The following is a 14067-nucleotide window of genomic DNA, read 5'->3' as shown; positions in this document are numbered from 1 at the left end:
CAAAGGGGGACATCAGATTTCCTGGAACTGAGTTACAGACAATTAGAGCCTCCAAGTAACTGCTGAGAGCTGTACCCAGGTCCTCTGCAAGAGCAGCAGGTGCTCTTAACTGCTGAGCCATCTCTCCAGCCCATTAGAATCCTTAAAAAAAAAATAAATAAATAACTATATACACCCTCCCTTCCCAACTGATCCCTCTTTGTTTACTAGTCAGTCACCCCACATAGTGGGGACAAATTTCCTCATATAATATAAAGAAAGGCACTACCAATAAGAACTCTTAGACTAGGCAATACTTGTCTCTTAGCCAAATGTCTCATACCTGTTAAAACACTGTTAGTGTTCCTGGTAGGCTGGAGAGCAGGTATTTTTGCCAACGATATCACACTGGTTATAACTGGTGTTGTAACAACTTTTGGAGGAGGGAGTGTCGTCAAAGCAGTTTGCGTCTTAGGAATAATTACTGATACTGACTTTGGGAGCACAATTACTAAAAAAGTGTAATGATACAGATTAGCATTGCCCCTGCACAAGGAAGACATACAAATTTGTGAATTGTTCCATAAAAATAAGGAATAAAATAAATGCTGCTCCGGGCGGTGGTGGCGCACGCCTTTAATCCCAGCACTCGGGAGGCAGAGGCAGGCGGATCTCTGTGAGTTCGAGGCCAGCCTGGTCTACCAAGTGAGTTCCAGGAAAGGCACAAAGCTACACAGAGAAACCTTGTCTCGAAAAACCAAAAATAAATAAATAAATAAATGCTGATTAAAATAAACAATAAAGGCATAGTATAAATAAAAGGGTTACACACAGGAATAAAACTGTTGAACAAGCAGTGTTTCAGGAAGCAATACAAAGTTCTAACTCTAACTCTGTGTTAATGTTAGCTCAGGTGACTGTCATGAAGTCAGTGTTCACTGGACTTAAAAAGAGCCTGACTCTGTAAAACTCTAGATTCAAAGGACAATCTAAATCCCATATAAGATGTCCCAAAATCTAATACTGTTAATAACTAACAGGTAAAATGCCAGGTTTGGGATCAACTGGGAGTTTCTGTTAGTGGGTATAAGACCCTACACTTAAGCTTGTTTCAAATAAAACTTTAACATGACAATTTTTATAAGTCAATGAGGAGCTGTCCCTCCATGTAACACTGGTCTTTCTCTTGCATAAAAACAATAGGTTTCATTTTCATATTGTTTATCATTCTGTTTTGCTAATACTCACACTAATTCTTCTCATTCCTCCTTGTCCCCTTCTCCCTGCAATCATTCCCCTTCCGCTTTAAACAGGAAACAAACCAACAGAATCTGTCTTTCTTTTCCCTTCCATTCCTTCGCCCCCTTCCTCTCCCGACAGTCTCCAACTGGTTTACCTCAACTGTATTATAAAATGAATATTCTACTGCCAACCTGACTAGTCCTAGGGAATGGTTAGCTAACACAGAGTTTAGGAGAGAAACATATAAAGGGAGTACTGGATAGGGAAGAGCCATGAAGCAGAAGCTTGGGAACCCTGTCAATTATGTGGAGCTTGGGGCTCTGATCAGAAGGTCTATCAAGGGTCTCTGACTCAGGAAGTAGGACTGGGAGGAGACTTTAAAAACATTCCTCATATCTAGTCTTCTGAATCTTTTGAACACATTAGCTGTCCTACTTGTAAAGTTATTTTTCAGGAAAAACTTTGATACCCATGAAGAACTGCTCTACTTTATTTTTTCTGAAATAATTAATGTGCTTCTCTTTTTTCTTTAGCTACAAGCAAGTTCTGCATCAAATTCTACAGCCGCCACGGCAACCATATTAACACACTTACATCCTATCCCTTCGTCTGCCCTCTTTTTAATTTTTATTTCTAGCTATACCTGAGTAGTACGGATCCCTTAGTATAAGTTACATATAGTCACGTAAGTTTAATCAAATTAAATTTTCCTATAAAATAAATATATATTTATTTATTTATTAACTTCTTGGTTTATGATGACAGCAAAAAAGCATCAGAATTAATTTTCTCTAAAGGACTATGTGATGGCCTTTTGTCAACCTGACACAAGCTAGAGTCATCTAGGAAGAGGAAACCTCAATCCAGAAAAATACCTACATCAGAGTACCCTGTAGGCAAGTCTGTGGGACATTTTCTTGATTAATGATTCATGCGGGCACTGTCACTCCTGAGCAGGTGGTCCTGGGTTGTATAAAAAAGCAAGCTGAGGGAGCAATGGAGAACAAGCCAATAAGCAGCATTGCTCTGTAGTCTCTGTTCAGTTCCTGTCTCCAGGTTCCTGCCTTGAGCTCCTTCCCTGACTTCCCTCAGACTTCCCTGAGAGTTGGAAGATGAACTAAATCCGTTCCTCTCTGAGTTGCTTTTGGTCATAGTGTTTACCACAGTAACAGAAAAGAAACCAGAACAGACCATCATTAGACCCTAAAGAAAATTTTAAGGAAGTCCAGGCTATATGAATACAGTGAAATTTTCCTTTTATTGTAGGATTTCCACTGAGTATGCTGACAGTATATGCTAACACTGACTTAAAGAGCCCAGCAGCGAAGCTTAATTTTACCTTTTTTGTGAACTGGGTCATTCGTACTATATTGATGGCAAAACTTCAAGACACAAAACAGGTTACAGAAGTATTTGACGTTGCCTCGCCATTTCAAGGATTCACTTAGCTTACCCTGACGTTTACAAGCATCACACCTGGCTATCTGAGGAGCAAAAGACAAGGAAGGATTGTAATTATAAAAAGGTACTATTAACCGTAAACCAGAGACACTATAAAAACGGTTTATGAGTTTAGTGAGATTATAAAATGGAAAGTTCCCCACTTAAAACACTGCAGTTAAACACAAAGTTTATTATTTGTTCCATATAAGACATCCTAGAAATTGACTTTTTAAAAGTTGCTCTTTTTGTTTCCAAAATTACTAATGAAAGAATATAAAGATAGGTTGTATTCTGTAAGAGTAAGAAGGAACATACAGAGAAAGAATATGAACTTTGGAGTCATAAAGACAGAGTCACTCAACAAATATTTAATTAAGTACCTTTTCTTAAGCACTGTGATTGGTCCTTCACCATATAATGGTTAAAACATATTATATTACTCCGAAAGAAAATTCCACTCAGTGTTAAGTGGTTACTGATTTCACTAGACGGCTGTGGGCGTAGCTGGCATTTACTAGCTTCCTCAGGGGCATGCTATTAACCTCTCTAGACTACTCTTTCTATTTATGAACCGGCAGTAACACACCCAGCTCTCAGGACTGACACTGGGAATAAACAAAACAGCAATGAAGGAGCACCAGATTTGTATTATTGCTCATTTAATTATACCCATCACTATAAGCCTTTCAAAAATAGGAAAGTAGGTAAGACTATCAGTTTGTCACTTGACCTATGAAGGGAGGACAAGGTGTGACTTTAAATTCCTCAGAGTAACCTGAATTAGAGAGCCACTTAAGACAACATTATGTAAATTTCTAACCTAAAGGTCTTCACACTTTACAAGAAAGAATAAAAAAGTACACATATCCTTACTCAACAACAAAATGTCAGGCTAGAGATACAGCTCAGTGGTAGAACCTTTGTCTAACAGGCATGAGGTCCTAAATTCAAATCTCAGTATCGGGATGGGGTGGGGGAAGGGACCTCAAGAAATCCTCAACTCTAAACACGTTGGTTTTTTTTTACACATAATTGGAACATATTTTAAATTGAAATGATTCACACATATTTCAGAAAGACAAAGAACATGCTCTATTTACCTGATAAAACAGAGCTGTAAACTTAGACATGCATTCTTCACAACAGAAAACCTGGAGCTTGCCTTCCAGTCGATTTTCCACAAAATTTGCAGATGTCTGGAAACAGTATCTGCACATCTTACAGTAGTTTGTCCATCTTTCTCCAAAGTTTTGAGCAGAGAGGGACTTGCAAACTAACCACCAAAAAGGATGAAAGGAAAAAACAGACACACATTAGCTCCAAGGGGTGAAACAAGTGTCCATGGTGTTGCAGCTGACTTCTAGCCAGGTGTGACAGTACAGGCCTATAAGCCCGGCCCTTGGGAGATGGAGGCAGGAGGATCAGAAACTCCAGGGCAGCCTCAGTTACATGTCAAGTTCAAGGCGAGACTGAGCTACTTGAGATTCTTTAAAAAAAAAAAAAAAAAAAAAAGAGGTAGGGGGGAAGAGATTGCTCAGCAGTTGAAGGCTTTTTCAAAAGACCTAAGTTTGGTTTCCTGACATAATTATTTGCCTCTATATGACAGGATAATCTCCATAGTCACAAAACAAAAATTAACATTTAAATATGCTCTAAATATTAAATCATCCATATTCAAAAATATCGGAAGTATAAGTTTCTTTCTTTTTTTTTTCTTTTTTCGAGACAGGGTTTCTCCGTGTAGTTTTGGAGCCTGTCCTGGATCTCGCTCTTGTAGATCAGGCTGGCCTTGAACTCACAGAGATCCCCCTGGCTCTGCCTCCCAAATGCTGGGATTAAAGGCGTGCGCCACCACCGCCCAGCCAGAGGTATAAGTTTCTTAAACCAAGTAGCAACAATGGTTTAAATTCACACTTTACAAACAAGTAGAACAAAAAATAAAAATCTGATGTCTTAGCTAAACTTACAAGATTTTCTCTACTAATGCTATTAATTCAATTATAGTTTTTGTTTGCTGAGATTACTGCAATGCTTAAAAGGACAAATCTTAAGGTGTAGTAAGTATAAACTGCATAAATTCAACTTTTTAAGAATGTCCAAGTAATGCTTCATAAGAGAAAAGCGTTTCTTTTGGTTTGGTTTGGTTTTGGGTTTTTCAAGACAGGGTTTCTCTGTGTAACAGTCCTGGCTGCCCTGGAACTCACTTTGTAGACCAGACTGAGACCAATGAACTCACAGAGATCCATCGGCTTCTGCCTCCCAAATGCTGGGATTAAAGGAGCACACTACTACTGCCCGGCAAGAGAAAAGTTTTTGAAAAGTAAAAATCATGAATATGAACTCTACTACATACTGTGTGAGTAGTACTGAACCTCTTTTTTACCTTCACTACAGAATGGCTTGTCAACCCCTGAGAACCGCACAGTGTCCTTTATGATTTTATATATCTTACAGTAGTCACACAACGCCATAACTTTGTTTTTCCTTTTGTATTCATCAGAGCAAGCCTCGCCACAAAACAGAAACATTCTGCCCTGCAAAAACAACAACAAATGTCATTAAGCTCTAACTACACAGGGGCTGGAAACATGGCTCACTGGTTAAAAATACTGCTCTTGCAGACGACCTGAGTTCAATTCTCAGCACCCATGTTAGGCTGCTCACAACTGCCTATAACTCCAGCTACTAGCAGATCCAATGCCTGTGGTCTCCACAGTCACTTGTGCTCACATGTACATATCCCTGCAGCCCACCCACCACCAGACACACACACACACACACACACACACACACACACACACACACACACAATTAAAAAGTCTTTTTCCAGACCAGTGAGATGGCTCAGCAGGTAAAGGCACCTGCTGCCAAGCCTAACAACCTAAGTTCGATCCCAGGACCCATATGAGAGAAGGAGAGAACAAACTCTTGCAAACTGTGCTCCACATGCATATCATAACATGCCCATATCTATGAATACACAAATATACACAAAATAAATATATATTTTTAAGTCAACACAAACTAAGGAACTGTTGAAGACGAAAAACCAGAAATGCTCTCATTGGATGGTTTACCCCCTATTTCTTTCATGCCGTCTCTTTACCTTGTAGAAAAGCAGCTCTGGTTTTGTGGCAAAAAGATGGCTACAATGCTCACACCTGAGTCTCATGAGCGTATTGCTCAAAGCGATCTGCTGGGACTGTTTAGCAAGAGTCTCGAGAGCCGCTGCAGCAGGCTTGCTGATGGGGCTACTGAACGAGGGGGAGACAGGGGCCCCTTTTCCTGCTGACACTGCAGACTGCAAGGCTGTGCCCGCCACCTCTTGGCCCGGAGATATGACTGCCAACGAAGAGTTCGTGCCCTCTGGCTTGTTAAACACATTCTGAACGAATACAAAGCAAAGAGTTTACCAAATAAGACAGAATGTAACTTAACTGTTTTAATTTTCTCTTTTTAATAAATTCATGCCACAAACTTTGTTGTTGTTGTTTTTCATTTTTTGAGACAGGGTCTCTTTGTAGCCCTGGCTGCCCTGGAACTCTCTCTGTAGCCCAGGCTGGCCTTGAACTCACAGAGGTCCACCTACCTCTACCTCCGGAGTGCTGGGATTAAAGGTGTGCGCCACCACTGCCTGGTTCAAATATTTTTTTAAAATTTTACTTCTAACAGAATTTCAGTGGCATACATTCCAGAACAGAAGGGTTAAAAAATGAAACAACTCAAAGGTGATTAGAACAAAAGAATCCTGCATATTTCCCTAAGATGCTTTTCCCAAGCCCTAAACATATCGCCAACCAACTCCTGTTGGCTAGTGATAGTGGATACACTAGGTATCCATCCATCCTCCCACCCAGGAGAAACTCTACTCTTTCTGTATACTGCAGAGAGAGAGTAGAAATGGAATAAGAGGGAGTTATAATTCCACACCAAGAATCATTAAGTTTCTGGCCAAAGACACAAGGGGCACTTGAGCCCCAATAAGCTCTTGTTCTTTACCATACCAACCTCTCAAAACACATTCTAGCTTCTATTCTTTTAAAAAAGAGAGAACAAAAATGAGTGTGGTAAAGATGGGCAGTGGTGAGGCAGGTGGATCTCTGAGTTCGAAGCCATACTGGTCTACAGAGAAAGTTCCAGGATAGCCAAGGTTACACACAGAAACCCTGTCTCAAAAAACCAAAAAAAAAAAAAAAAAAAAAAAAAAAAACGGAAAAAGAAAAAAGGAAAAAAAAGTGTGGTGGTATATACCAACAACACTTGGATAAGGAGTTCAAGGCCACCCTTGGCTACATATCAAATTCCAAGGCCAGCCTAGACTATAATAGGAGACCCTAATTAAAAAGAAAAGAAAAAGGGGGGAGCCAAGGGCAGAAAGTGGGAGGATAGGGTATTTGAATCAAGGACCCTGAATAAGAAAGCCCAACAACTAGGCTCAAACATTTGTACAAATGACCTTTGAAACATTGCTTAAATAGACTGTGGGTTGTTTTTTTTTCAAGACTCTGCATTCAAAATTTTATGACTAAACAAGTGTCACATGCTTGTAATCCCATAATTTGGGAGATAGAGACAGGATGACTGCCTCATGTTTGAGCCAGCCTGAGCTTCTACATAGTGAGTCCTTGGACTCTTTGGGCTATGTAGCAAGATTGTCTCAGAAAAGGAAAAAAAATGGCTGGCAAGATGGCTCAGTAATGCCATGATGACATGTAAAGGCATAATAAATAACCCTAACAGAAAACAACATAATTTGTTTACATCATTTTGCCATAGATCAATGCCTCAGAGAACTAGAGAGATGAAATAACACCTTGCATCCTACCTGGAAAGCCAACACACAGCTGGAGCTACAGAAACTGCAAATTGTTCCATCTGACATGGCTACGTGATATTGAGGGACTGCTGCGGTTTTACAACTATGACACAAAATCTGGAGACCTTAATGACAAAAAATAAAAACAATGAATGTTGCACACATACACAAATGATCTGAAAGTCTAGTAGTAGAAAAACAACCAAATACTTAGCACAGACTCTCCTTATGACTTAGGGGGACTGGCTCCCAAACTTCCCCCAAGGATGTCCAACGCCTGCTGAATAGATGCTCATATCCATCTTATAGAATGGCACCACAGCATTTGCATATCATCTATGTGTATTCTAAACATCCACACACAGATCATCTTTAGATTACTTATAATACCTAACAAAATGCAAATGTCATATAAATAGCTGATAAACTTTGAGAAAAATAATTTTAAAAGTCTCTATAATATTTAACTATATTTGCTGAAGGTTTTTGTTTTTTGTTGTTGTTTTGAGATAGAGTTCTTAGTAGTAGTTCTGGCTGTCCTGGAACTAGCTCTGTAGACCAGGCTGGCCTTGAACTCATATCGATCTGCCTGACTCTGCTTCACCAGTGCTGGGAAAACCATGCCTGGCATTTGCTGAGTAATTCTGAGATGTGGTTGGTTGAATGCAGAACCCATGAATATGGAAGGTCAACTAACTTTAACACAAAAAAAGATCATGGAACTTTACAGTAATTTCTAAATCTAACTGCAACAACTGACCTCGACTAACTCCTGCTCATCAAAACCTAACTTGAAGGACTGGAGAGATGGCTCAGTGGTTAAGAGCGCTGGCTGCTCGTCTAGAGGACCTGGGTTAGATTCCTAACTTCCTAACGGTGGTTCACAAGCATCTGTAACTCCAGTTCCAGGGACTCCAGTGATTCTGGCCTCAGCAGGCACCAGGCATGCACATGGTGCACAGACATACATGCAGACAAAACAGGCACATAAAATACAATAGTAAAAAAAAAAAAAAAATTACTTTATTTATTTGTTTTTTTGAGACAGGGTTTCTCTGTGTAATAGCTCTGGCTGTCCTGGAACTCACTCTGTAGACCAGGCTGGCCTCAAACTCACAAAGAACTGCCTGCCTCTGCCTCCCCAAGTGCTGGGATTAAATAAGTGTGTCACCACTGCCCAGCCACAATAAAATATTTAAAAAAAAAAAAAAAAAAGAACTAGCTTAAAACTTAGTAATTATTTTTTTATTTTTCCTACACCTAAAACCATAAAGTATATTCTACAAAAAAAGAGTATCAGTGAAACTTTTTTCCTTTATTATCAATTTTTCAAAAGTAAGTCAATCTTGGGTTTTTGGCCATATTAAATTCGGTATATAAAAAATTAAGAACACCAGTCATGGTCATCTTTAATATGTTACTAAATCTATAAATTTATCAAATTTAATCATTACCTGAAGAAATAACATTCTTAATTCTGTAAGCAGATAAGCAATTAATAGAGCAGAAAAGCTCTGTTCTTCCTGGGTCATTTGTAATCTCGTTCATTTCAGCGGACGGCCTCAGTGAATTCCCCAAAGAATAGAGTGGCTTCTGGGCCAAATTCTATTAGGACAGCAATGACATAAGATGTGTTTAAGCGTAAGTTCAAACATAATTACATCATTGTTTCAGATAAGGGGCCAGAGAGAAGGCTCAGTGGTTTGGTAAAGTGCTTGTTATGCAAAAGCATGAGGACGTAGTAAGACAAAGTGCTAAATGATCTTATTAATAAAAACCTGGAGCCAGATATTGGGGTGAAAACTGAGAGATCAGAGGAATAGGACAAGCCACAACCAACCTCACCTTACCAATCCTCAGCCTCCAGAGAGAGCCACTTCCTGTATATTCACACTTATATCCTTTCTGTCCCTGCCATCCAACTTCCTCTCTCCACCCAGCTTTATGACTTCCTCTTTCTGCCCAGCTCTATCATTTCCTGTCTGTCTGTACAGACCTCCAGACCTCTATGGTTAACCAGTGCTGGGAATTAAATAAAGGCATGTGCCACCACACCTGGCTCTGTTCCCAGTGTGGCCTTCAACTCGGAGATACAGATGAATCTCTGCCTCCCAAATGCTAGGATTAAAGGTGTGTGCTACCATTGTCTGACTTTATGTTTAATATAGTGGCTATCTTTTTCCTCTGATCCTCAAATAAGGTTTATTGGGGTGCACAAATAAAATATCACCACAGGATGTGAGTTCAGATTTCCAGATCCCACGGAAAGCCGGAGACAACAGTGTATATATGTGATCCTGGTGCTCCTATGGCAAGATGGGAGGCAGAGACAGGAGAATCTCCAGAACTTCACAAGTCAGCCTAACATACCCAGCTTTAAATAAAAAGAGACCCTGCCTCAAATAAGGTAGAAGGAGTGGGCCAACACTGGTTGTTGTCCTCTGACACCCACACATATGCCATAGCATGCACACTCATTCACTAATCACACACACACACACACACACACACACACAAACACACACACATACACAAAATCATACACACAGATTTTAAAAAGAAACAAAAAACCCAACAATGAAAAAAAAAGCCCAGCCAGGTGTGACATCCAAAACAGAAGGATCAGGAGCCTAAGGCCAGCCGTAGCTACAAAACTGAAGAAACTAGTAACTACTCAATTAATAGCAAAGCACACTATAAGTAATGAAATGTAGATAATCCATGAAGCATAGGGCCATCCTCAGGACTGATCTGGACTTCAGTATAGCAAAGTTGAGCACTTTCAAAGCTACCTAAATTGGATGACTCTTCAGCAGGAGATAGAAACAATACTTAATTCATATTAAGAGATACTACAAAATCATCTCCTTATCAAGCTGGGCGTCACACTAAGCAGGGATAATTATATAATGAACTATACAGTCTATTTATGCTTTAACAAATAATGACCACCACTTATACAGTATTGATTTCTGAACGATTACCATAGGCCAAACTCCATGGTAAGCAACTGTTAACTCTAAAACTGTCATTAACACAATAGCCGGTCTTTTAGTAAGGAAGGAAATGGGAAGGAAATGGACATTATGAAGTTTCACATAATCCACTTAGTTTGGAAGAATACAATATCAATCCAAAATTAGGAATGGGATAGATACTTAGGTCATATACTTAAAAAAAAGCATTAGTTATTTTCCTGTGATGATAGTAACAGGACTGTCAAAAGCGGCAATTCCTGAAAAGTAAAATATTTCTTAATAATAAAAGGGTATTTTCAACTGCTCAAGGAATTAACAAATCAAAAATTTGCTAAGTAAAGGAACTGTATGTTTGTGTGCATGTAGGTGCATGAGTGTCATGCACATGTGTGCACGTGTGTGGGAGTCAGGGCTTAACCTTAGGTATCATTCAGGTGTCATTTACCCTTTTTTTGGAACACAGTCTCTTACTGGCCTGGAATCTGCAAGTAATTGATGCTTGCTAGCCAGTGAGCCCCCTAAATACACCTTCCTCTACTGGGAGTATAAGTGTACACCACCACAACCAGCTACATGGGTTACAGGGCTGGAACTCAAATCCTCATGGCTGCAGCAAGCACTCTGCCAACTGAACTATCACCATAGCCCCTAAAAAAATCATTGTCATTTACATCCTTTGTAAGAACTGTAAAAAAAAAAAAAAAAAAAAAAAAGAGGATGGGACAATGCCTCAATGGTTAAAACATGCCACACAGGAAAAAGGACTAGAGTTCAAATCCCTATAACCCACATAAATGCCAAGTAGGTTTGCTGGCCCTACCTGTAATTCTAGCACTTGGAAGGTGGAGATGGGATATCTGGGACAAGATGGCTAATTAGACTGGATGAATTGATGAGTTCTGAGTTCAACTGAGAGACCTTGCCTCAATGAAGAAAGTACAAAGCAAATGATGAAGACTTCTAACATCAACCTGACCCATACACGCATACCCATATACACATAAACACATACACAAAGAATAAAAAGAAATCTTAACCAGTAGTAATTAAAACTGAAACGTAGAATATTTAACCAGACTACTATTTATTACAGTAAATAGTAAGTACCTAAAGTATTACCATAGAATGATGGTACCAACCAACCAAGAATTCATTCCAAAATACATCTTAGAAGGAAAAAAAAAGTTTCCTTTAGTTTCAATCAATTTTTGGCTTTTAACTCTACTCATGGGTTCATCTATAAAGAGTTTTCACTATCAACATTTCACACAACAAATCATCTGTAAGTTCTGAGCCATGAATAAAATGTAAAATTTGTTTAAAGTGGCCTATTTCATCTGAATCATGTCACTATACAACCATCCCTATGTGGAGTCGGCCCCATTTCCCTGTAGAGAGGATCACATCGGGATGAAGGGGGGGGAGACTCCCACCTTCACTCTGCAGCTCACCCTTTCACAGCCAACTTGGGGGGGACACCCTACATGCTCCACAGCAGGAATTCACACCTGCTTGTACACCATCAGGGACAAGAAGGTCAGAGCTACCCTAACAATAGCTCCCATAGTCATACTTTTCACAACAATTCGAAGTGAGGTTGTTGTGTGAAATTCTGAAAAACAAGCAACACAACAAAGATCTTGTACCACATTTTGCTTGATCTATCTTTCTTTCTTCTTCCTATACTTCGTCCTTTTTTTTTTTTTTTTTTCCTTTCCCAAAACAGGATCTCACTATGTAGCCCTGGCTGTCCTGAAACTTACTATGGAGACCAGGCTGGCCTCAAACTCAGAGATCCACTTGCTTCTGCCTTCCAAGTGCTGGGATTAAAGGCATGCACCACTACACCTGGCTTTGATATTTAATTTCAAATCTAATCTGTATATCAGCTACACAAATACAAAATAAGAGCCACGCAAAAGAAATCTCTGATTTTTAACAGGCATGGTGGCATTATAATCTCTGCACTTGGGAGGCAGAAACAGGAAGATGGCCTCAAGGTTGAAGGTAGTCTGAATTACATAGCAAGATACTGTCTTTAAAAAAACCGAGAAGGCCGGGCGGTGGTGGCACACGCCTTTAATCCCAGCACTCAGTAGGCAGAGCCAGGCAGATCTCTGTGAGTTTGAGGCCAGCCTGGGCTACAGAGGGAGTTCCAGGAAAGGCGCAAAACTACACAGAGAAACCCTGTCTTGAAAAACCAAAAAAAAAAAATAGAGAGAGAAAGAAAGAAAAAACACCATCTGAGTAGAATTCCAATGAAAGTGAACCGTAACTCACACTTACGTCAGTGACCTTCTGACACATCCTGCACTTGGTTGAAACGCCACTGCTATATATGGTAACAATGGGCTTCTTTAGCTCATAAGAAGACAGGCATAACTGGCTGCAGAAATCTTTGCATGAAGAGGAATTTTCAAATTTGATTGTGATCACATCCATTGGCTTTAAAATGTCTCTAAAAACAAATAACAAAGACAAATGTGCAATGATTCTACCGTCTTCCTCTCTGGGAGCTAAAATGTTATTTTAGCTAGGAATAACTATTGCATAGTAAAAAAAAAAAAACTGCATAAATCATCTGAAACACAGTGCTGATGATGAGTTCTGTTACTTCTCAGCTAAATGACTATGAGTGAAGCAATTCTTGTCTCCACTATCTCATGTGTAAAGTGGGGCTTATACTATCTAATGTGAGCATTTGGACCAGAATTATATTTAACAAAAATAGACTTCCAGCTCTCTGCTGGAGTCAGGGAGACTAGACTCAGTGGCCATCCCACAGCATGTGTCTTCTACCCAACAGCTGTCAATAGTATAATCCTGATCGAGATCATAAATGAATATTTTAAATTAAAATTTCAAGATGAACTATGAGAGATTAATATAAAAATTAGCATATAATATAAAAATCTTAGCTATAAGTGTTGAGAAGAACACAACACAAATAACTTAGCAGTTTTGAGATTTCTAGAGCCGTTTTCTAAGAGCCAATTATTGCAGTAAGCATTGAAAGCAACGCCTGGTTAGAGAGAGGCTAAATGCTGCTATTCTTCTCAAAAGTATAAAAATTGAAGGAAACATTCAAAACAGAAACACTAGTGGAGGAAGGTAACAAAGTAACTATCGATGACTGTAATATTACACATGTAAGTGTAGTGAATTATGACTCTACCAGTCATTAAGGACCACAGAAAACACTGCGAGAGAAGTGGTACTACCATTTCTACTTTTCAGATCAGGAGACTAAATGAGAGGTTAAACTGAGTTGCCTCTCAAATCCAGAGAGTATGGAGTGAACCATCCTACTAGCCTACAACTTGTACACCTTTATTTTTATTTTGTGTATGTTCGTGCACATGTGTGCAGAGGCCAGAGGCATTCCTCTTCAAGTACCATCCACCTTGTTGTTCATGACAGGGTCTTTCACCAGGACCTGAGGCTCTGACTACTGTACGCTGCCCCAGGGATCTAGCCCCAGGGATCCTCATGTGTCACTTCCCCAGTGCTGGGATTGCAAACATTTGCCACTATGCCCATCATTTTTAAATTTTTTAGACAGGATCTCACTATGTAGCCTTGGCTGGTCTGGAACTCACTAAGCAAACT

At 39.6% G+C, this 14067-nt stretch overlaps 1 protein-coding gene and 1 pseudogene across 3 annotated transcripts in view; one reads left to right on the top strand and one right to left on the bottom strand.

Moving 5' to 3' along the window:
- Zmym6 (zinc finger MYM-type containing 6) overlaps positions 1-14067 on the bottom strand; it is a 47585-nt gene that overhangs the window by 12145 nt on the left and 21373 nt on the right. The window contains exons 5-12 of one of the 3 annotated variants that reach the window (XM_059254986.1): positions 12739-12916; positions 8935-9085; positions 7490-7605; positions 5771-6049; positions 5048-5198; positions 3765-3937; positions 2561-2705; positions 323-490 (exon numbers count right to left, since the gene is read on the bottom strand). In XM_059254986.1, the coding sequence (XP_059110969.1) occupies positions 323-490; positions 2561-2705; positions 3765-3937; positions 5048-5198; positions 5771-6049; positions 7490-7605; positions 8935-9085; positions 12739-12916 (1361 nt within the window). Of the gene's footprint in view, positions 1-322; positions 491-2560; positions 2706-3764; positions 3938-5047; positions 5199-5770; positions 6050-7489; positions 7606-8934; positions 9086-12738; positions 12917-14067 lie in introns of those variants that run through there. The other 2 variants (XM_059254987.1, XM_059254988.1) reach the window with 2 other exon arrangements.
- On the top strand, positions 476-570 carry LOC131905385 (U6 spliceosomal RNA; annotated as a pseudogene).

Source organism: Peromyscus eremicus, chromosome 2 (assembly GCF_949786415.1).
Source record: "Peromyscus eremicus chromosome 2, PerEre_H2_v1, whole genome shotgun sequence".
NCBI lineage: Eukaryota > Metazoa > Chordata > Mammalia > Rodentia > Cricetidae > Peromyscus > Peromyscus eremicus.
The sequence above is the reverse complement of the archived record's forward strand: the minus strand, read 5'-3'. Positions and strand labels throughout refer to the sequence as shown.